The following is a 21,315-nucleotide window of genomic DNA, read 5'->3' as shown; positions in this document are numbered from 1 at the left end:
GATCCTGACGCTTGGTGAAGTTAGTGCTGACCGAAGAGGCGTAGGCGGCAGCGTTGCGCATCCCGAAAGGGAAGGGTGATGGCGAGGTCGAACCCCCCCCCTAGGGAGCACTGGTGCTGCCGCAGAAGACGGCGGCGGCGCAGACGACGCCGGAGCACGTGATGACGATGCAAGAGGCAACACAGTAACGCACAGTTTATCCTAGTTCCGGCCGCAGGGCCGTACGTCCAGCAAAGGGGGTGTGCGAGGGCACTGTATTATCTTACACCCGGAGTGCTTGTAGTAGGGGGGTACAAGCAAGGCGAGAGAGGGAGGGAAGCTCCCAAGTCTCTGCTAGAAATGGAGTCGGTTGAGATGAGTGCTCAGTAGTCCTGAGAGTACTCTGAGAGAGAAAACGAGAGTCAGCCAGCTAGCCCGAGCCCATCTAAAGAATGCCTGCCTCCTCCTTTTATAGTCACAAGGAAGGGCGGCGCACATGAGTGGGGGCATGGAAGTCGCAGTTTTCCTCCGAATCGCGGGGTACAATAGTCGGATACTGTAGAAAGTACACTGTGGGGTATGGCGGCGTGCGTCGCAGTCGTCCTGGATATCGTCCTTGGTCCTGCGGAGATCGCGCCGGCGTCCTGCCAGCCCCCGCAAGTGGCATGATCGTCGCTGGTGTATGGTCTCCCATATGCGGCGCGGTGGCGTTCAGTGGGCCTTGTGGGCCAGGGTCCTGTACGCACCAGCAGTAGCGGTAGCGGGGTGCGCGGCGGTCCCGGACCCCCTGGTCGGAGCGCGGGCGTGCGCACTAGAAGGTCCGGGGGACACGTGGAGGTCCCGGGCCCCTTGAGGGGGGAGGTCCGGAACTCCGTCCGTGCGTGCTGGGCGCCCCTCCCTGGGGAAACATATGACGTCGCCGGACCCCCTCCCAAGTTGGAGATGGGTCCGGATGGCCGGTGTTAGGCAGAATAGTAATCGGGAATAGTGCCGAGCCTGTCTTGTCTCGCGTCGCAGGTCCCACAGTGTTGCTACAGCACCTGGTATGGCGGGGTGGTGACTGAAGTCGGCGGATGGGACCCCGGTCACATCCACTGTGGGAATGGCGGCCCGACGCCGCCCGTCCTGGGAGCCGTGGAGGAGTGACTGGCCTTTAATGCTTCCGTACGGCGAGCGGTTGAGCGGCGGGGCCATTTGTCCCTTATGCCGAGGGGTGGCCTCGAGCGAGGCGGAGATGAGGTGCCTGCTCGAGGGTAGGTTCGCTACCCTCGAGCGAGGCGGAGGTGCGGGGCGCAGTCGAGGGTCCCGATGGGTGCCCTCGAGCGAGGCGGAAATCGCCCCACGGCTCCGAAGGGGGTACCAATGGGCCGCATGCTGGGCTTCTTTGAGTCTTTTACTTTCTTCCAAGTTGGAAGGAGGCCGTTGGCCTTCGCGGGCCCAGTCGCATAACATGTGTTTGAATTTTTTAGAGCGATCTTAGTACCCCGATTAGGGTGTCCCTAATCGTGGTACCCGACAATATGTATTTTATAGTATGTGTTAGAATTTAATATATGAAAGAAGGCGTGAGATAGATAATTATAATTATTAGCTATAATTCTTATTTTTATATTAATTCTAATTAGAATCTGGTGCACGGGTTGATAGGCTAGTTTATTCTAAATTAGTATAAGTAAATCTCAGCCTTGCTGGATATTTATTATATGATGGATGATGTATTTCATTTTGTGGTGCCAATAAAAGTGCTCAAGTGTACAAGCAAGCATACACGCCCATGATAATTCAACACAATAAACCAAGGATTTGGTAGAAATTAACAATCATAGATCCAGTTGATGGGGACTTCGTAATACGAGTCAAACTTTTTTTTGCCGGTAAATATAAGTCAAACTGAAGCGAGATTAGAAACCCAAGTGCATGTAGCTGAATTAAAACACTAACTAGTAGCGTGCTCCAGTTGTTACCTGGTCGTCATCCCTACAACAATACTGGATAATGCAGCTTGATCACCAATTTGGTTACTCCGATATTGTATCATTTTTTTCCTTTTCAAAGGATAAAACACACTAGCGATATTTTTTGTGAGGTAGCCAGGTTCTACATGGAGGAGCCACGATCGTGTAGGCCACGTTGGATCGTGCAGGAGCTTCAGTTCTTGACTTCTCTGCCTCGATCGGTCCTACGCATGGTACGGTCGTCGTTGATCGCCGGCGTCTGGAGCGCCCGGTACCCTGTCCATATCCAACGGTAGTCTATTCTATTTTCCATGTTAGGTCTCAGAAGATTCAGACGCCAATGAAGCCGTGGATCCTCTCGAATATTCTTAGGATGCGGTGAATATTCTCCATTTCGCAGTCATTGGCTCAGTATTATTCATAAAAAAACTTGACTAGGGTATGACGGGTTTACGGCATTTCATTAAGAGGAAGCAACCAGCTTCTCCGCCAAGAAATTCCCTCAAATCCTGGTAAGCTAGCGAGGGGAATTTTTTTTGCACGAAATGGGAGTCGAACTCCTGAGCGGTGGGTTCACAGCCGAACGTCGCACCACTAAGCTAACAGAGGAATTTCGATATTTGACATTGAACCTCTTTTAACATTAAATTCGTAAGCCTTTCAAAATATGACACCGGGCGTGCGAATTCTTTCAAAACGAGGGATTTCAACTCTTTTTTTCGATTTTGCGAATTTTGTTAATGTTTTTATTTTCCTCAGCACATGAAGTTCCCATTTTACCCTTGATTCGGATCGAATCCTCCCGTGCTCTCATCTCTCTATCTCTCCAGTTCATCCAGTTCATTCACGATAGGCTCAGGCTGCCCGCCCCGCCGTGCCGCAGAGAAACCCTCACGCCGGCGCCGGCGCCGGCGACGCCATGTCCGATGGCGAGCCCAGCCCCCTCCTGTTCTACAGCCGCCGCCGCCGCCGCCGCGCAGATGATGCCGCTGACGACCTCGGTGCTTCCCCTGGTGCTTCAGCAATTTGATCAACGCATCCCGTACATCATCCATACCTCGAGCTGAAGCATCTCCATGGATACAAGCAACGGGCAGATCAGCACCTTGACGGAGTCCGTGGCTGATGCTTAGATCCCGTGGAGTATTGTCTGTTGGATGAACCAGCAGGGCGGGCGGCAAGAACCTGCAGCGGTAGGGGGTGCTCCAGCAGCGGGCCGGCCGGGCGGGCGGGGGTCGCGGCGGCTGGCGGCCGGCGGCGCTCCGGCAGCACCGGTCCTAGTTGCTTCGTGAGAGAAGAGAGGGCACGGGTGAAGAGAGAGAGAGAGAAGAACACGGGAGAGGACAGATCAAGGCAGACATGAGCAGGGGAGGAAGAACAGACTGCAAGAAACGATTCGATCCAATCTGATAAGGGGTAAAATGGGTATTTCATGTGCTTAGGAAAGGAAGCCATTAAACGAAATTCGCGAAATCGAAAAAAAAGCCGAAATCCCTCGTTTCGAAAGAATTCGCACGCCCAGTGTTATATTTTGAAAGACTTACGAATTTAATGTCAAAAGAGGTGAGGCCTGCGTATTCGATGTCAAATATCGAAATTCCTCTACCTAACAGCCCCTTCTCGACTCAGTATTAGTCATCATTTGCAGCTCAAATTTTCCCCATATTTCTACACAAAAGCCTTATCTTCTTGTAAATTTTAATTTAATTCAAAGTATGTCGTAGATATATGAATAGAGAGCTAGTAACGAGATGATCCATGACTAGTTTTTTCTAATGGACTTTTAAGGATGATGTATGTAGGCATGTGCAAAAGTGTACGTACATAAGTGCGAAGTTTCCAAACAACAAAGATCAAATAAAACAAGCAATCCTCTCTTATATTATTCATGGTAACTAAAAATTTCCATTTAATTGACCAATGACTGGAAGGAATCAGCTTAATTATTGGGTCACTAGATTGATAGGTTTTATGCTTTTAGCTAGCTAGCATAACAACCACAATATCACCGCAGTGATTGGTCTATTAACCAAATAACTAATCGACAGTTTCAGCTCCCAGCAGGCTATGATTAAGTACGCACATGAACAGACAGATAAAGACTAGCTTTTCTTTTATAATTGCCGGTTAAGCATGTGCACAAGTGTACTTTAAGCGCGGGGTTTCCAAACAGCAGAGAGCAAATAAAACAAGGTAGTACTCTCTTAATCCTTATACAATTCATGCTATTAAAATTAAAAATACATTTGAATTGACCAAATGTATTGAAGGAATCAGCTTAGGTCATTAGATTGATAGATCAGCAGCCACTTGTCGCCACGGTGATTGGTCTTTGAGCAGCAATCAACTAACAACCGATCCTTCGCAAAAAAAAAAATGGAGAGAAACTAACCGACAGTTTGATCAGCTCCCAGCAAAGCTATGAAACTAACAGTGACACGTGCCAGTAACATCTTCGTGCAGTCACAACGCTCTCTCCCAGCCACACACTTGTTCCTATAAATATAAAGCACGCCAGTTACACAACCAAGAATTTTCGTCCCTTTTTAGGTGAAAACCGAGAACATGTCCATTTCTATCTCGAGATGAAAAAACAAGAACAAGTCACGGATAGGGACACACACACACACACACACAGAGAGAGAGAGAGAGAGAGAGAGAGAGAGAGAGAGAGAGAGAGAGAGAGAGAGAGAGAGAGAGAGAGAGTAGAACAGAGTAGAGTATAGTAGATTTGGGATTGGCTAACCCTTCCTATAGATCGAACGGCAGGCCTACCGCACTACCCATATGCATACATGTTCGAAAACCTCGACCCGATGCCAAATTTCTCGTTCATACTTTTGCACGGATAATTTATACTAAAGTGTAGTACAATTGGAGTAATAATAGTAACATTGAAAAATATTGATTATTCCAAGCTACATTGGCAGAGTGGCTAGCTAGTTAGATTCTTTGAAGGAATAATTTACTAAAGTTTTTTCTGATGAAAAATAATTTACTAAAGTTTAGTACACTACATGCAAGCACTGTTCCCTGTGGGTCATTAGGAACAGGAGATCCATTGTATTTGTACACAGATGAGAGTGATTCAACTAGAAATTTAGAGCCCAGATTTGGAGCAGGTCCAACACCCCAAGTAGTCGGCATCTGGAGCATGCACCATGCACGTGCCTGCGAAAAGATCTGCGTCCTGATTACTTGTCCAGCCCGTGTGCAATTGGCTACGGTCACCTTGCAGGGAACAACTCTGGACAGGGCTACGGCACTTTTCGAGGCATCCGATTGGCAAGGAATACCTCCACTGTTTTGCAGTACACATTTGAGAGCACAGTATATAACTAAATCTATTTAAATAATATTGTATTTGTATCGGTGCTCCCCGCAAAAAAAAGTATTTGTATTGGTGCTGGCTTGTTTGGCAACGAATTGCAAGTTTTATCGATGAGGAGTCTCGTTCTAATTTCTGAGTAGGGGTGGATTTCTTTTTCACCTTTTTGCGAAAAGAAAGTTTATTATCGATGGTAGTGGTTTGTTCTAGTGTGTAAGCATACCTATACATCTTTTCATGAAAATCACAAAAATAAAGCAATTGATTGTATTATTGCATATTATTAACCAACGTTATAAAAAACTCGCAACAATCTAAAAACTGGCACACGTCATTTTTTATGGCAATCACTCAGCATGGAAAAAAACATGGATGGGGGCAATGATAAGGCATTCAAACGTAATATTTGTCATACTCGGCTAGCACCGAGTATATAGGTTGCGACAAATGCAACAACAACTGATCAACGTCACTCGTCGCTCCAAAAACAAGCCTCCAACACAGAAAACCAAGTACTCATCATGTTTGCCATGAAGAATGAGTCAGTGGGATAGTACAAGAAAAAATATAGAAGACCCAAGCCTTTGTCAAGGGCTTCATGAACATTTCATTTTCAAAAAGAAGTTGGGGGACACATCATCTCTCACATCACACAAAATAAACCATATACATCAACAGGAAATTATTGCATCACCATAGCTCTCAAAATTTTCTACAAGTATATTTTTACTCATTTTTTTTCCAAAGAAGAGATCAACCAAGGTGAGCAAAAATGTGGAGAGGAAACGAGAAGCTAAAAAGGTCACACTTCTATGGCGCCTTCAACAATTTTGTCTTCCAATTCCACATGATAGCAATAGGCTCCCTAAATGAATACACACTTGGGGAGGCATTTTGAAATGATAATAGAGTTGGAATTATCTTAAGAAAATACTCCCATCGCGATCTCTTTACTAGAGTTCTCTTAAAAATAGTACAGTGGATATTACAATCAAAATGTTGAAAAAATATACATGGGAGATATGTTGTGCTGGTATTGTACTCGTACAAATCCAACACCACAGTTGAGTTGATATCTTGAATGTGATTGTGCTTGTGAAAGCTAGATTTGTGCAACCCACGTGTAATTCACCATGGCTACGCATGGAGCACTTTTGCAATGGTGTTGGTCCAAAACAAAAAAAATCATGTAATGGGCCACATCCAGTACATCACCTAGTTGTCCAATAATAATGGCAAGTTAATAGCTAAACTTGTTTGTATAGCACTTCATATATCGGCATACAGAGTGGTTGACTTACATGTTATAATTCAATGGTGGTATTTCACTTTGATTTCCAATAGTTCAAAACTTGTTATAATATCTCCATACATCCTTCTACCGTCGCCACGAGAATTCAAGAAGAAGAATATAACAAATTGTATCCTTACTTACAAATGGAGGCAATAGAATCTAGGGACACCGTATACATGAAAAAAGAAGGGATCATTTGACAAAAAAAAAGCGGCTTAACAAAATGTAGGTGGTTAGTGTCCAATTTAACACTAAAAAAAACTCAAATAAAGACAGAACACAAGTTAATATAAGCAAGGGCCACTTGTCATACACATCAATGCAAATTAGCACAAGCTAAAATGAAAAAAGACATCACGCCAAGGGACAAAGAAATAAGCGAATATACATAAGAACATGATAGATTTAGAGCAAGCAATGCCAATGTATGTGGACAAGTATCATGGATTGATGTGCGTATTTTCTATGAGATTTCAAAATAATCTAAAATAATGACGTGTTACTTTTTTTGGTCGGCAGTCATCTCGTGCCAAAGAAACAAAAAACGTGGCACCGATGAGCACACACACGCAATATTTATCGTGACTCAATTTTATAAGCTAGCATGGAGTGCACATATTAAGATAAGGAAAAAAAGAAACTAATTGACGTCACCAGTCACACTGGAAACAAACCGCCATCATATAAAACCAAGTGCGCACGATTGTAGCACCAACTTGAGCAAAGCGGGATGCAAGAAAAAACAAGACAGAAGAGCCTACCCTAGTCTAGCACCAGAGGCACGCATGTCACCAACATACATTTTATTTTCTAAAGGATGTGGGACAGTGGGAGGCACATCATCTAACATAACACGCCCCAGCATCAACCACTCCTCATCATAGAAATCCACTCCTCGCTGTGGCCTTCTCTTGTTAAAACAAAAAAAAATGATGGTGCATCTATCTTTTCACCTTTTCTCTATTTTAACCCAAGGAGGATCAACCTAGGTGAAGTGTTTCTTCAAAAAAACCTAGGTGAAGTGAAAAGATGGAGAGGAAAATGAGCAACCATCCCGGGTGCACTGCCGGGTGCCCCCAACGGTTTCGTCCTCCCGGGCCCACACAGTCAGCATCAGTGGATCACGACTGCACTTTGCTCCAAACGACACGCGCGGAGGATCAGTCGTAAACAAAGCTATTACCCCCTAAACGACTATTTCTTTTCCACAAAACCAAATTATTTACTGGTATCAAAGTATTGTAAGCATAAGCATATATGCTATAAATGGTATAGGCAAATTGCCTCTGCAAACATTACTTTTATTCAGTCCTACCAAACTGTTAACCTCAGTTTTTTTTTTCATGAAAAAAAGAAAAAAAATATAGTAGCTTACTAATTTACTATTAGCTTTAACCGAGAGGTGAGGATGCGGTAAGCAGAGAAGGCTCCCGGAAGGTTCCACGGCACGCCGCCCGCGTCGCTCCGGTCGTCACGCGACGCGACCGCGCGCAGCGCTCCGCTCTCCTCCTGGTTCTCTCCATCTCCATCCTCCCACGCCCCCTCCGCGCCCGCCCGCCCGCCCGCCTATAGATACCCCCCTCCCGTCTCCTCCCCACCTCCCCCTACCCACCACCGCCGCCGCCATTAGCCTCCTGATTCCCGCGCCACCTAGTCCCGAACCCCCGTCCCATGCCCGCGGCAGCCACTGAGGCGCGAGTGAGTGAGCAGAGCGAGGCCTGATGCGGCAGCGGCAGCAGGGGGAGGAGCACCAGGAGCTGTTCGTGCAGTGGAGGCCCTGCGACAAGAAGAGGTCTTAGGCCTCGAGCCGAGTCCGTCCGCGGATCCACTCATCCACTCGGGGCGCACGTGAAGGCGCCGTCTTTTCGGCTCGCCGCCGCCGTCTTTTCGGAAGATGAGCGTGTCCGTGGGGAAGACCCGGGTGGGGAGGTACGAGCTGGGCCGGACCCTCGGGGAGGGCACCTTCGCCAAGGTCAAGTTCGCCAGGAACGTCGAGACCGGCGAGAATGTCGCCATCAAGATCCTCGACAAGGAGAAGGTGCTCAAGCACAAGATGATCGCCCAGGTATGGATGCACACGCGCCCATCGATCTCTCCCCATCTCTCCCTCCCGCCGTGTTCTGTTCCTGCCCTGTTTCGTCTTCCTGTTCCATCCATCTGGTTTTCTCCTCTGAAGATTGGTGCCAAAGACGAGATTTCTCTCTCTCGATCTCGATGCGTGTCTGTTTCTCCATTCATTCAAGATGAATCGTGACCGCTTTCCGTTGCAAGAGACGGTCCTCAGTTCTTGCCGTTATTGTGTCTTTCCATCACGCGCCGTTCCCCATCAGTTCTATGGATATTTTGTACGAAAAGGGCTGCAAGTTATGCGAAAGTGAAATTCACGTTCCTTTCCGTTATAGACCTTTCCTTCGCTGCTAAGCAGCTCTGTCAAAAATTTGTCTTCTTTCACAGATTTTCTCAAATCACCACCAATATGAAATTGAAATCGTGTGAAAGATAAATGAAATTCCAGCAGTAACATCATCGTTCTACCACCAACCAATACACCCGCTGGGGAGCGGTAGGAGGCAGGTGAGCACGGGCGTCTTCTCGGTCGCGTCTCGTGCGTGTTCGTTGGGACGCGTGCGTCGTTACTCGTTTCTTGGTTGGGACGGTCAAATTTGCCCTCTGACCTTGAGGCCTAGTTTCTGATTTCGATGCCCGTGATGTTTGCAACTGCAGATAAAGCGTGAGATCTCGACCATGAAGCTCATCAGGCATCCCAACGTCATCCGGATGTATGAGGTACACTTTTTTTTTCCAAGCATTAATCCTATACGGAAAATCGTTCGATAAATGGATTTGAGGTTTCTGCACCCTTGAACTAGGAAAACAGAGTAGAAATGGCTCAAGCCTGAATTTCCTGTGCTTCTTCCCACTAAAACCAATTTTTTTTATTCTTACCAAAAAAATATGATAATATTGGGCTATACCGTGCTTTGTGTGGGAGTACTGATTTTGTTTGTCTTTGTTATTGTTCGATGAGTTTTACCTTTTGTCCGACCTTTTGTGTCCCTGTCCACTAACTATGTGTGTCCTCTCGTGAAGGTGATGGCTAGCAAGACAAAGATTTACATAGTGATGGAGCTTGTCACCGGTGGTGAACTTTTCGACAAGATTGTGAGTACTGGTCATTTCTCAACATCTGAAATTTACATTTTCCCTGTGAGCATGTGATCAACTTGCTCGAGTTCTGTGAATTAGGCTTCCCGTGGAAGGCTGAAAGAGAATGATGCGAAGAAGTATTTCCAGCAGGTGATCAATGCTGTCGATTACTGCCACAGCAGAGGCGTCTACCACCGTGATCTCAAGGTGAGTGTTTTTTACAGTTTATATAGATAACAGTTGCAGGTTCAGCAGGAAACTGTGTTTGATAGCGATTTACCTTTTTTGTTTCAGCCTGAAAACCTTCTGCTTGATGCTAGTGGCACACTCAAGGTGTCTGATTTTGGATTGAGTGCACTATCTCAACAAGTCCGAGTAAGTAAAATGGCTTGTCCTCGCAAAAAAAGGGCAAATTGCTATCTTGAAATAATTAGCGTTTCAGTGTTGATTCCATTTTTGCACTCTCACCTGATGATTGCAATATTTTTCAATATCCTTTTGTTAACTTGCAGGAGGATGGTCTGCTGCACACAACATGTGGAACTCCTAATTATGTTGCTCCCGAGGTACTTCGCTGCATCCATGATTTAAATTATCTGCTCAACTTCATTTGATTAAATGTTGTGTTCTCATGTTTCAATGCTGTTGAATGTACAGGTTATAAACAACAAAGGGTATGATGGAGCCAAGGCTGATCTGTGGTCATGTGGGGTGATTCTTTTTGTCCTCATGGCAGGGTACCTCCCGTTTGAAGATTCGAACCTTATGTCGCTTTACAAGAAGGTTGGTCACTCTCTACCATGGCAAGAAGCCCTTGATTTTCCTTTTGCTCAATTGGTGCTTGAAACTTAGTCTGACCGTTCATGCAGATCTTCAAGGCAGATTTCAGTTGCCCGTCTTGGTTCTCCACAAGTGCGAAGAAGCTCATCAAGAAGATATTAGATCCTAATCCCAACACTGTATTTTTATTATTCATTGTCACCATTTTGTCATCCATTCTGTTCAAAATATATTCTGCATGATAGGTAACTCATATAATTTTTTATGGCTTGTGCAGAGGATAACAATTGCAGAGCTTATTAACAATGAGTGGTTCAAGAAGGGGTATCAGCCTCCCAGATTTGAGACAGTGGATGTTAATTTAGATGATGTCAACTCCATTTTTGACGAATCTGGCGTAAGTTTAAGAATTATTGCTGTTCATATTGTGCCTTGCAATGCAGTGTATGGGCATGGTAAATAAAATTGCGTCCAACTAATGCAGGACCCAGCACAGCTTGTTGTTGAGAGGCGAGAAGAGAGACCATCAGTGATGAACGCTTTTGAGCTCATCTCTACATCTCAAGGCCTCAATCTCGGCACACTCTTTGAGAAGCAAACGGTATGTTCATATTCTTAAGTGGCTCTGAACTTAAATTCAAAATAAAGACGTATAGTACAACAACCAGGTTACTTTTACCTAATCAAACATCCATCAATGATCACTAGGGCTCTGTTAAGAAAGAAACAAGATTTGCATCAAGGCTTCCTGCAAATGAGATACTGTCGAAAATTGAAGCAGCCGCAGGACCCATGGGCTTCAATGTGCAGAAGCGCAACTACAAGGTACTGGAAGTTAAGAATAAAGATGGAGCACTTTGTTTGCATAGTTCCATTCGATCTGAGCATTATTCTGATGAGAATTCACTTGAATTAAATCATCAGCTGAAGCTGCAAGGAGAGAACCCGGGAAGGAAAGGTCAGCTGGCCATTGCAACAGAGGTACTGCTTCCTGAGTGCTATTTGGTCTGTTGTACTGCTGTTCTTGGCTGGTGCTTAGACTGAAACAAAACTATTTGTGATTCTGAAGGTTTTCGAGGTGACGCCTTCGCTGTACATGGTGGAGCTGCGCAAGTCCAACGGCGACACCCTCGAGTTCCACAAGTTCTACCACAACATCTCAAACGGGCTGAAGGACGTGATGTGGAAGCCGGATGGCAGCATCGTTGAAGGCGACGAGGCGCGGCACCGGAGGACAGCGTGATGGATCTGCAACCAAGTTTTTTTAGAAGTAGCGCTGCAGATAAACTAGTCAGGGAACTGGTGGAACTAAGAAGCTTGTGACTGCTCTCTGTTTAAGGTGTTTTCTGTGTAGATGCGCTTTCATCAGACTAAAAGTATGGATAATGCGAATGAAAGAATGTGCAGAGTTTTCATATGACTATCAAAGTAACGTTACCGAATGCAATGTTTATAGTCCACATGGTTAGATCCTAGGGGGTGTTAATTGGTGCCCCTCCCACTCTCTTTAGTTTAAAATTTTGTATTATTTTTTAAATTAATTATAATTTAAAAATATAGTACAAAATTTTGAACTAAACATGGTGGAAGAGGCACCTAGAGGTTATGAATTAACATCCTAAGATCCGATACGGAAAAATGGCGATCCTAAATTATTTATTAAATAGGCACTGACGGAACAAAAAAGATTCACTTGGAAGGTGCCTGATGCTCTGACGCATGACCTGAAGAATTCAATAGTAATTCACATGGACTCTGCTGCTCCTGCAAACTAAGCTGCTGCCCTCCCTCGTCGTCTGTGGAGCTGGCATGCATGCTCACAGTCACAGTACTGCCATGCGAATATTAATTTTACTATACATCTAGATATGCAAAAATTATTCCTCTAGAAAAGTCAAAACAAGAGTATTAATCTGGGACCGAGGAAGTATATGTTAACTAAATTCCTCTCTTTTTTTTGAGTGCCTCTCATCTGGGTATAGCTGTAGTATCTGTTCATACACACGCACGTCCACTCCACACACGCACACCACATACACACTCGTGTACAAATAGTCCTACAACTACTCACAAATCTAATACCGCGTTATTCTTGCAAAAATTATTCTTCTAGAAAAGTCAAAACAAGAGTATTAATCTGGGACCGAGGAAGTATATGTTAACCAAATTCCTCTCTCTTTTTTTGAGTGCCTCTCATCTGGGTACAGCTGACTATATATACAGATCTAACACCACGTCTTTTTTGAAATCACCAGAATCCTCCGACTCCGTAGGCGATGGGCGTATCGCATTCCCTTTTGGCTCTATGCGCGAGAGGCAAATATCACATTCCCTTTTGGCTCTATGCGCGAGAGGCAAATATCTAAAATTATTTAGAAAATACTGTTCCCGCTGAGAAAACCCCGTCCGAGCCCGCGCTCGAACGCGGGGTGTATCGCATTCCCTTTTGGCTCTATGCGCGAGAGGCAAATATCTAAAATTATTTAGAAAATACTGTTCCCGGTGAGAAAACCCCGTCCGAGCCCGCGCTCGAACGCGGGGCGGTGGGCGCTGCTGGCAGCCGCTCCACCAACCGAGCTATCGCTTGTTCCCCCGGTCCTTGAAGTGTTTGGCGGGTCGATAGTTGAGCCCAGCCGAAAGCCCAAGTGAGCTCCATTAAGGCCCATCAGCTTCTGCCGAATTCAACGGCGCGAGCGCAATGGAGTGAGTGACTGCGCGCGGGCCCGTCGTCGCTTGGACCGGGGACTAGTGGAGGTGGAAGGGATCCCCAGCCAGGGTTGAAAACGGACAGAAATATTTCCGTTCCGACTGTTCCGTTTTTTATTTTTGTCTGTTAGTTTTTGTATTTGTGAGATTCTGTTTCCGTATTTACGGAAGTAGAAATGAGGTTTCTCCGTCCGTTTCCGAGGAATCCCGTTTTTACATGGAATTGACCCGTATTTATTCCGTTTTTCATCCCGTTTTTAATCTACATAAGATATGTCTAAAAATTGATATGTACAAAAACATACCAATCACTAAGTATGCATATTAACACATGGTATACTAGTGAATATTGGACTAATGACTTCGTATGTGTATATTATTTTGTGATTTTGTTAATGTATACTCGAGAATATTTGATCGTGTTATTCTTTCCGGTTCAACGTCCGTATTGGTTCCTTTCCGTACTTCCGCATAACTCGATCTTGTTTCCGTATCCGTATTTTTCGAATTCGATCTCATTTCCGCAAAAAAAAATAAAAACAGAATTAGAAATGAGGTTTTTGCGTCGTTTTCATGGCTATCCCCAGCTCGCATCGCCATCGCATCACAGTGATTCTTCACACACACCTCCAAAAAAAAAAATTCTTCACACACACCGCGCGCTCGCCCTGCCAGCTCTGCTCCTCCGCCCGACCCGACCCGACGCGGCCTCCTCCCCCGACGACCCCGAGAGCGAGCGAGCGCGGCAGCGATGCGCGAGGAGGTGCGGAGCTCGTCGGCGGCGCCGCCCGACCCGCCGCCCGCGCGCTCGGCCTCGCCGCCGCCCACCCCCGTCGCCAGGTGACGCTCACCCTTCCTCTCGCGGCCCCGCTCGCTGCCGCTGGGCACGCCGGGGCCGCCGGATCGGGTTCCGCCGGCGGCGCGGCGCTCCGGGCCTGGCGGATTTCGAGGTTCCGCACCGGATTCGCTGCCCTAGTAGTTGCTGCGAGGCGCGCAGGTCGGAGGGTGGGGGCGTTGGTTAAACCCTAGGGCCGGCAATCTGAGAAAATTTCCTCTCTTTTTTTTTTCGGTGGGGCCTCGTGCGGAATTTGGGAGGTGGCTTCTTGCTGGTTATTCTGGCATCGAGTGTGCGGCTTCTGTAGCATTTATCTTTTATATACGCATGGTGCGGCTCGCGACGGCCTTTTGTCGAAACAAGTGATTTTGGGGGTTCTTTGTTCATCCTGTTCCGTCTTGGTACCTTAGGTGGATGCTGGAATTTGCTACTTAACATGATGAGCTAATGTAACTGTTAGCTCTCCAGTTTTTGTGGTTTTATTACTTCAGCGATAGAAAACGTCAGTTGAATCGACCCAATTTTTTATTCATTTACCTTCAAGTATATGATATATCCAATTTCTGAGCCAATGGGATCAAGTACAGCTAAGATGTAACCCAAGTCGGACTAAGATGTAATCGTTTCTGTGTTTTTATATGCTTAACATGTACCATAATACTATGTATCATTCTGCTTCCTTCCTGCATGTACTAAAGTTCCTTTTCCCCCTTTCTTTGCAGCTCCGCTGGTGCTTCATCACCTCCTGCACAAGCTATTGTAGCTAGCATAGATTGGTTAGGCAGTGACCAAGTCTCCAAGGCGGGGTCGTCTCATGTCGCTCCACCTGCTTCTCAGCCCGCACTTAGTACTAATGCTGATGGAGCTGCTGCGGATTTCTTTCAATCATCATGCAGACCGTGGGAACGAGGCGACTTGCTTCGTCGATTGGCCATGTTTAAGCATTCAACATGGGCTTCTAAGCCAAAGGTCATTTCTTTGTCTACAGGACTCTTCCTAGCTAGTTGTATTGTAAATTTTAAACTGACCAGTCATCAACTGATGATTTCTGACGTGGTATTTTTCTTGCACTTTCCTATGTACATTTTCTTAGAATCCCCATCCCCCCTAAATGCTGGCTTGGAACAATTGAATTATCAGAACTGTGACAAACTTGCTTATGGCAGTCAATCTCAGGCTAAGGCATATGTTTCCTATCAGAATATATGCTACAATGTTATTCCGTCTGTTTTTCCTTATATATGATGTTTTAGAATTTCGAGCAATTGCACATGACAAATGTATGCCCCTACTAAACTTATGTCTCTTTCTATGTTACTAAATTCTGTTGTGTACAAACTTGTAATTGTAACGCATATAAATGAGGCAGGACCACTTTATAAGATATGGTTATTTCTCGTATTGAAATCCAATAATATCAAATGAAAAGGAACCTTTTCTGCCTCCTAAAATGTGAACTACAAAAGAATGTAGGGAGTAATTTTTGTCTTGAATATGTCTGATTTCCTGACTTGAAAACTTGCTATTTTTTTCCACTATATTCCTTGATCTACATTGAAACATTATTGAACTTGAACATATCCTTTTTAAGCAGCTGGCAAGTTAAAAATGTTTATGTCTACATGTATGGTTTGTCTATGCTCTCTTTGGAATGTCCAACTTAGATTGTAGGACCCCCCATTTTAATTATTGCCATTTGTGAGTTCTCGAAATTAAAAGAAGATAAAATAGACACAGCTGTTTATTTGAAACAGAACACTATTGACTTAACTTTTATAGGCTGCTAGTTCACTGGCTTGTGCTCAAAGAGGCTGGGTGAACATTGACGTGGACAAGATTGAGTGTGAATCATGTGGTGCACATCTTATTTTTACTGCATTGACATCCTGGTCCCCTGCTGAAGGTATGCTCTGAATCAACAAAGTTCCATGCATGTTTTTTCATGTTAAGCTATCTGGTTTTCCTTACCATGTTAGGTGCAAGGATGTCATAACTAACTGTAGAGAATAATCAGAGCCAGTGAATTTTGCAAATAAGGGAACTATTACTTGTTCAATGTCTCGGATTTCCTTTCATTACATGATCTGTTGCATATTGCAAGCTCCCGCTTATTTTGTTGATTGCTAGATTTTTCCCCTAAATAAACAATAAACTGTTTCCTGAATTTACCATTTACTTCTACAAATTCAGTGGAGGAGGAGAGTGTGTTTTATGTTCTCATTCTAAACTTCATATGACAAGAAATGGCATTAAGTATTTAAGTTCAAAATTTGCTTATCCTGTTTGTTTCAAGCTAAAGTGATTCAACTTATTTGCAGTCAATCTGTTTTATATGATAAAGCTGGAATCTCCAGCATTTATCTGCTCCTTCAATGTTGTCCTGTAGACTTTGTTTCCAACAGAAGATGGGTAAGCTTCCTTTAGTAAAAAAGCTGCAGAAGGGAGCATTGACTTGATTTGATTTTTTCATAACAAATGCATGAATGCGCCTCAACAAATGCTGACTGGTCAACTGCTTGATTAGCTTGTTCTCTTAAGGGCCCTGAGATTTTGGCGCTGCTTAATGCCTATTCGCATGGACAAGGGATATTAGCTTGTGAAAATTATGTGACAGAGGATGCACATATATAAATATATTTTCTTTGTTGCGAATCTTTCTATCTGACACCTAACAATATTGAGTTTATTGGACAATTGATCACAACAACAACAACAAAGCTTTTTGTCCCAAGCGAGTTGGGGTAGGCTAGAGATGAAACCCAAAAGACACAAAGGTCATGGTTCAGGCACGTTGATAGCTAGTCTCCAAGCGCTCCTATCCAAAGCTAGCTCCTCAGAGATATCCCAATCTTTAAGGTCTCTCTTAACCGACTCGTCCCAAGTCAGCTTAGGTCTACCTCTACCCCTCTTTACCTTATCAACACGCTTTAGCACCCCACTACGCACCGGCGCCTCCGGAGGCCTCCGTTGGACATGTCCAAACCATCTCAACCGATGTTGGATAAGTTTCTCCTCAATTGGTGCCACCCCTACCCTTTCCCGAATAGCTTCGTTCCGGACTCTATCTCTCCTTGTGTGCCTGCAAAACCACCGTAACATCCGCATCTCTGCCACACTCAGTTGCTGGACATGTCGCCTTTTTGTAGGCCAACATTCAGCACCGTATAACATCGCCGGACGAATCGCTGTCCTATAGAACTTACCTTTTAGCTTTTGTGGCACCCTCCTGTCACAGAGGACACCAGAAGCTTGACGCAAAAAATGATATTATTGGACAATTGATATTGGCTGAATTTTTTTGCTTATGACACCTGATATTATTTAGCATTCTCAGTCTGAACATCTATGCTACTTTATCTGTGGAAGGTAATAGGAGTTAGTTTAGGTTCTTAGTGCTGATTTACTATTTTAAGTTATTGATAGAGCCACAATATCTAAATTTCTGTCTGATGTTACTTCTGTTTTTTGCTACTTAGTTAAGCTGGGCATATATTGCTAGTATTTCCTCATAAAATGAAAGTTTGTCCTGTGAGCCCTAACTTCCTTGACCTTTATGTGATGTTGTAGTTGCAAATGCTGGGGAAGCTTTTGCTGAGCAGCTTGATGCATCACACCAGAATGATTGTCCCTGGAGGGGGAATAGCTGTGCTGATAGCCTGGTCCAGTTCCACCTTACCCCATCAGCTCTTGTTGGTGGTTTTAAAGATCGATGTGACGGATTGTTGCAGTTTGTATCTCTTCCTGTTATTGCCTCGTCTGCAATTGAGAGTATGAAGCTCACTAGAAGCTTTCAAATTGATCGTATATTATCCCAGTCAGTTACAATTTTGTCTGGGGAGCTGGGTTATAGAACAGACATTACAACTGGAATTGATATCAACCAACAAGATGAAACCTGCTGCTACTCTCAAGTATTATCTCTTGTCATTGAGCCTTCTTTGTTACCTTTTTTTGTTGCTGTATTTTTTTTCAGAACTCGTAGCTTTATTTGATCTAGGCCACTCCCATCTGATTGATATAGGCACAGAAGCTTATTAGCGTTTGTGGATGGGAGCCTAGATGGCTTCCAAATGTTCAAGATTGGGAAGAAAATTCGACACGCTCTGCCAGAAATGCAGGCTCAGCTGAACCAGATGGCCAATTTCATTCTCAATTTGCTGAGCACCGTCAAAGTTCATACTCTGCATCAGTTAAGAAAGAGAAGGGAAAAGGCAAAATGCGTGTCAAAGATTCTGGATGCAGCATGAGATCACCTTTGCTGGATTGCAGCTTATGTGGAGCTACAGTGAGAATTTGGGACTTCAAATCTGTGCCACGCCCTTCTCATTTTAGTCTGAATAACATCGACATGCCTGATACAGGTAGGAAGCCTGTGTTGACCCGTGGAATTAGTGCTACTAGTGGGATCAATGGATTGGTTGCTGAAGGAGCGGAAAAAGAAAATGTTGAAGGACGTGATGAGGGAGGTACTGATGAGCAGAAGTCTGTGTCAAATGCACAAGTTGACTTAAATTTGACAATGGCTGGAGGTTTGCCATCTAACTATTCTGCATTGCCCCCGATGCCTGGGCATTTCAATTATGGAGGAATGGGAAGAGATCTCATCATTGGGCAGCCTACTGGAAGCGAGCTTGGGGGCCATGCTGCCTCATTTGAATCTCGGGGCCCCAGTTCAAGGAAGCGTAACCTTGAGGAAGGTGGGAGCACAGCTGACAAGCCAATAAACAGGCTTCAGCCTGCTGACAGCATAGAAGGAACCGTCATTGACCGTGATGGTGATGAAGTTGATGATGCCGCTCATGATTCTGGTGCTCGGAACAAAAGGCCTCGTGGTTTTAATCTTTTTGACATCAATCGCCCATCTTCTTCAGGAGCTGGTCCCAGCAGAAACTTAAGCTTTGATCTGGATATAGATGTTAATAGGTTCGATACATCTAATGCTGAGGGCCCATCTGCCCTTCACAACACATTTCCAAAGGATTCTATGAGGGAATCTTCTGTTATTGCAATGGATACTGTTCACAGTGCAGAGGAAAATTCAATGGAGAGTGTTGAATACCATCCATGTGATGGTGATGATGTTAATAAGCCTTCTAGTGCACTCAGGAGTGGTGGAATGAGTGAGGCATTGGATCTCAATTATAGCAACCAAGCACAGCAAAGCAGTTTTGTACAGCCTGCTCCTGAAACTGAAAGTAATGCAAGGGAGATAGGGGGCAGTAGTATGAATGGAGGGGAAGAAGTCCTCAATGCAGAAACGACGCCTGCCTCTGCTAGAGATCAGTTTAGCCTGGGGGTTAGTGGAGGGAGTGTCGGGATGGGTGCAAGTCATGAAGCTGAAATTCATGGGACTGATGTTTCTGAGCATAAAACTGGTAGCGTTGTTGGAGACGCTGATCCAGTTCCTGAGCTCATTGAGACTATGGGCCACACTGGCGAGTCAGCCCCTGGACCTACGTTGATGGATGAGTTTGCCCCTGAAGAAGTTGGTCGAGAAGATCCTCATGGTGATAGCCAAGATATGGCATCTCGGTTAGCGGTTCGAGCTGACAGTGGGTCAAAAGTTTGTGGTTCAACTAAAGCTGATTCTGTTGAGAGTGGAGAGAAGATGAGTCATGCCGTAGGTCCTGAGAATAGTGCACATCCTTCTCTTTCTTGCAATGCAAGAGTTTTTTCTGGCGTTGATGCATCGAAAGAGGAAGTCACTGGTATAATGCTGACTAATGATGATTATGATCCAGGAAATGGGCTAGGTACTTCTTCATCTAACTTTTCACTAGCATACATTTACTGTTAGTTTTTGTGCTTACACGGTGCATATACCCTTCTGTTGAACTACATTCACGTCTTGCTCATGAAAAGCTTTGTATTTGCCATAGGCGATTATGTTCATACAATAGTCTTAATTTTCATCAAACTGCTGAATTTTCTTAACTGCACTCTTCCATTCTTTATGCATGTTTGTTTTTGCCATTCCAGCGCATTTTCATCAGCAGAACTATATTTTTATTTAGATATGGCATTCATCGTGTTCTTACATTTGATTGTCAGGAGCAACAAATGGAGAAAACGATTATGAAACAGATCTTCCAGATTTTGATCCAATAAAACACCACAACAATTACTGCCCATGGGTAAATGGAAATGTTGCTGCTGCATGTTGTATTAGTACTGGTTCGAGCACAGCGCTTTCTGGCTGGCAGCTCACAGTAGACGCCATTGAGACACTGCAGTCTGTAGGCCAAGCTCAGAATCAGACAAGGCAATCAGACTCTGCGGCTTCATTATATAAGGTAAGGGCTGCATCGGTTCTGTCAAATTATGCTATCATCTTGCTCATGCCTTGCTGGCTGGCTGCACATTTCAGCAAATTTCTTAATCATGTAGCCCTCTTTAGCGCATTCCATTGTGTCTCATGTTGCAGGATGATCACGCCCCACCCAGACGGAAGCTGCTCAAAAGGGCAAACCACAGCAGGAGCTGATCCTTGGTGCTTCACATTTGGTGTACTCGAAATTTGCCAACAATTTGTCTCTGCTCGTATGGTTCTGATGGATGTCTACTTGAACGACACTGGTTCTGTGATTTGTGAAATAGGTCGCTGTGGAGAGCTCAGAAACCATCATGTGGTCTGTTGGAATGGAAAAAGTTGGGTAGTTTTGTGCGCGGATGATTGAGTTTGCCTGCCATCTCTAGCTATGTCAGCTCGGCTATTGTATTTATCTAATAATAATGTTCTATAAGATTATTTCAGCACCAAATGACTGTAATTTAATGTTTGCCATCTTTTGTTAGTGACCTGCGCGATTGAAAAATATGTATCTTAGAAGGCTAGAAATATGTGTTGTGTGGGTACTTGTGCTGTAAGCATATACTTGATGCATGAACAAATGGCTATAGAAATGTGATATGAGGAAACTAACCACGCATCCATGTCCTCTCCATTGTGTCGTAAAACTGAATTAACTCGCTATGCTCTGCTTGGTTGGAGAGGAGGGATGGCTCCACTCTAGTGAAGAGTGGCAAAATGAAACACATTGTGACACCTTTGGTGTCTCTACACTAAAAGGTCAACTTAATTCATCTAAACCATAGAAGAGAATTAAAGAATTAAAATACAAAAGAAAAAGTCAAATTAAATCAAATCACACCTTTTGGAGTATGTATGTGAGGGCAAGCATAATTAAAATACATTCAAATCATGTTTGAATCTATGCACAAAAATAATCTTGGGCTGAAACTAGTACATTAAATGACATGTGCCTAATTCAAGTTTTAGCCAAATCCACTC

General features: G+C 44.5%; 1 protein-coding gene across 1 annotated transcript; it reads left to right on the top strand.

Annotated features, from left to right (window-relative positions):
• Positions 1-8,146: 8,146 nt before the first annotated feature.
• On the top strand, positions 8,147-20,953 carry LOC120659151. Its single transcript, XM_039937199.1, has 20 exons — positions 8,147-8,621; positions 9,281-9,343; positions 9,647-9,718; positions 9,803-9,910; positions 9,998-10,078; positions 10,216-10,269; positions 10,361-10,486; positions 10,573-10,662; positions 10,761-10,880; positions 10,968-11,084; positions 11,192-11,308; positions 11,408-11,464; positions 11,553-11,723; positions 13,815-14,029; positions 14,747-14,993; positions 15,804-15,927; positions 17,592-17,935; positions 18,046-19,777; positions 20,076-20,317; positions 20,449-20,953. Exons 1-20 carry the CDS (start codon positions 8,451-8,453, stop codon positions 20,506-20,508), a joined length of 4,311 nt encoding a protein of 1,436 aa, XP_039793133.1. The 5' UTR covers positions 8,147-8,450; the 3' UTR covers positions 20,509-20,953.
• The last annotated feature ends 362 nt before the right edge of the window (positions 20,954-21,315 follow it).

Source organism: Panicum virgatum, chromosome 2N (assembly GCF_016808335.1).
Source record: "Panicum virgatum strain AP13 chromosome 2N, P.virgatum_v5, whole genome shotgun sequence".
NCBI classification, from domain to species: Eukaryota; Viridiplantae; Streptophyta; class Magnoliopsida; order Poales; family Poaceae; genus Panicum; species Panicum virgatum.
Note: the sequence above shows the minus strand (reverse complement) of the source record. Positions and strands in the feature narration are given on the sequence as shown.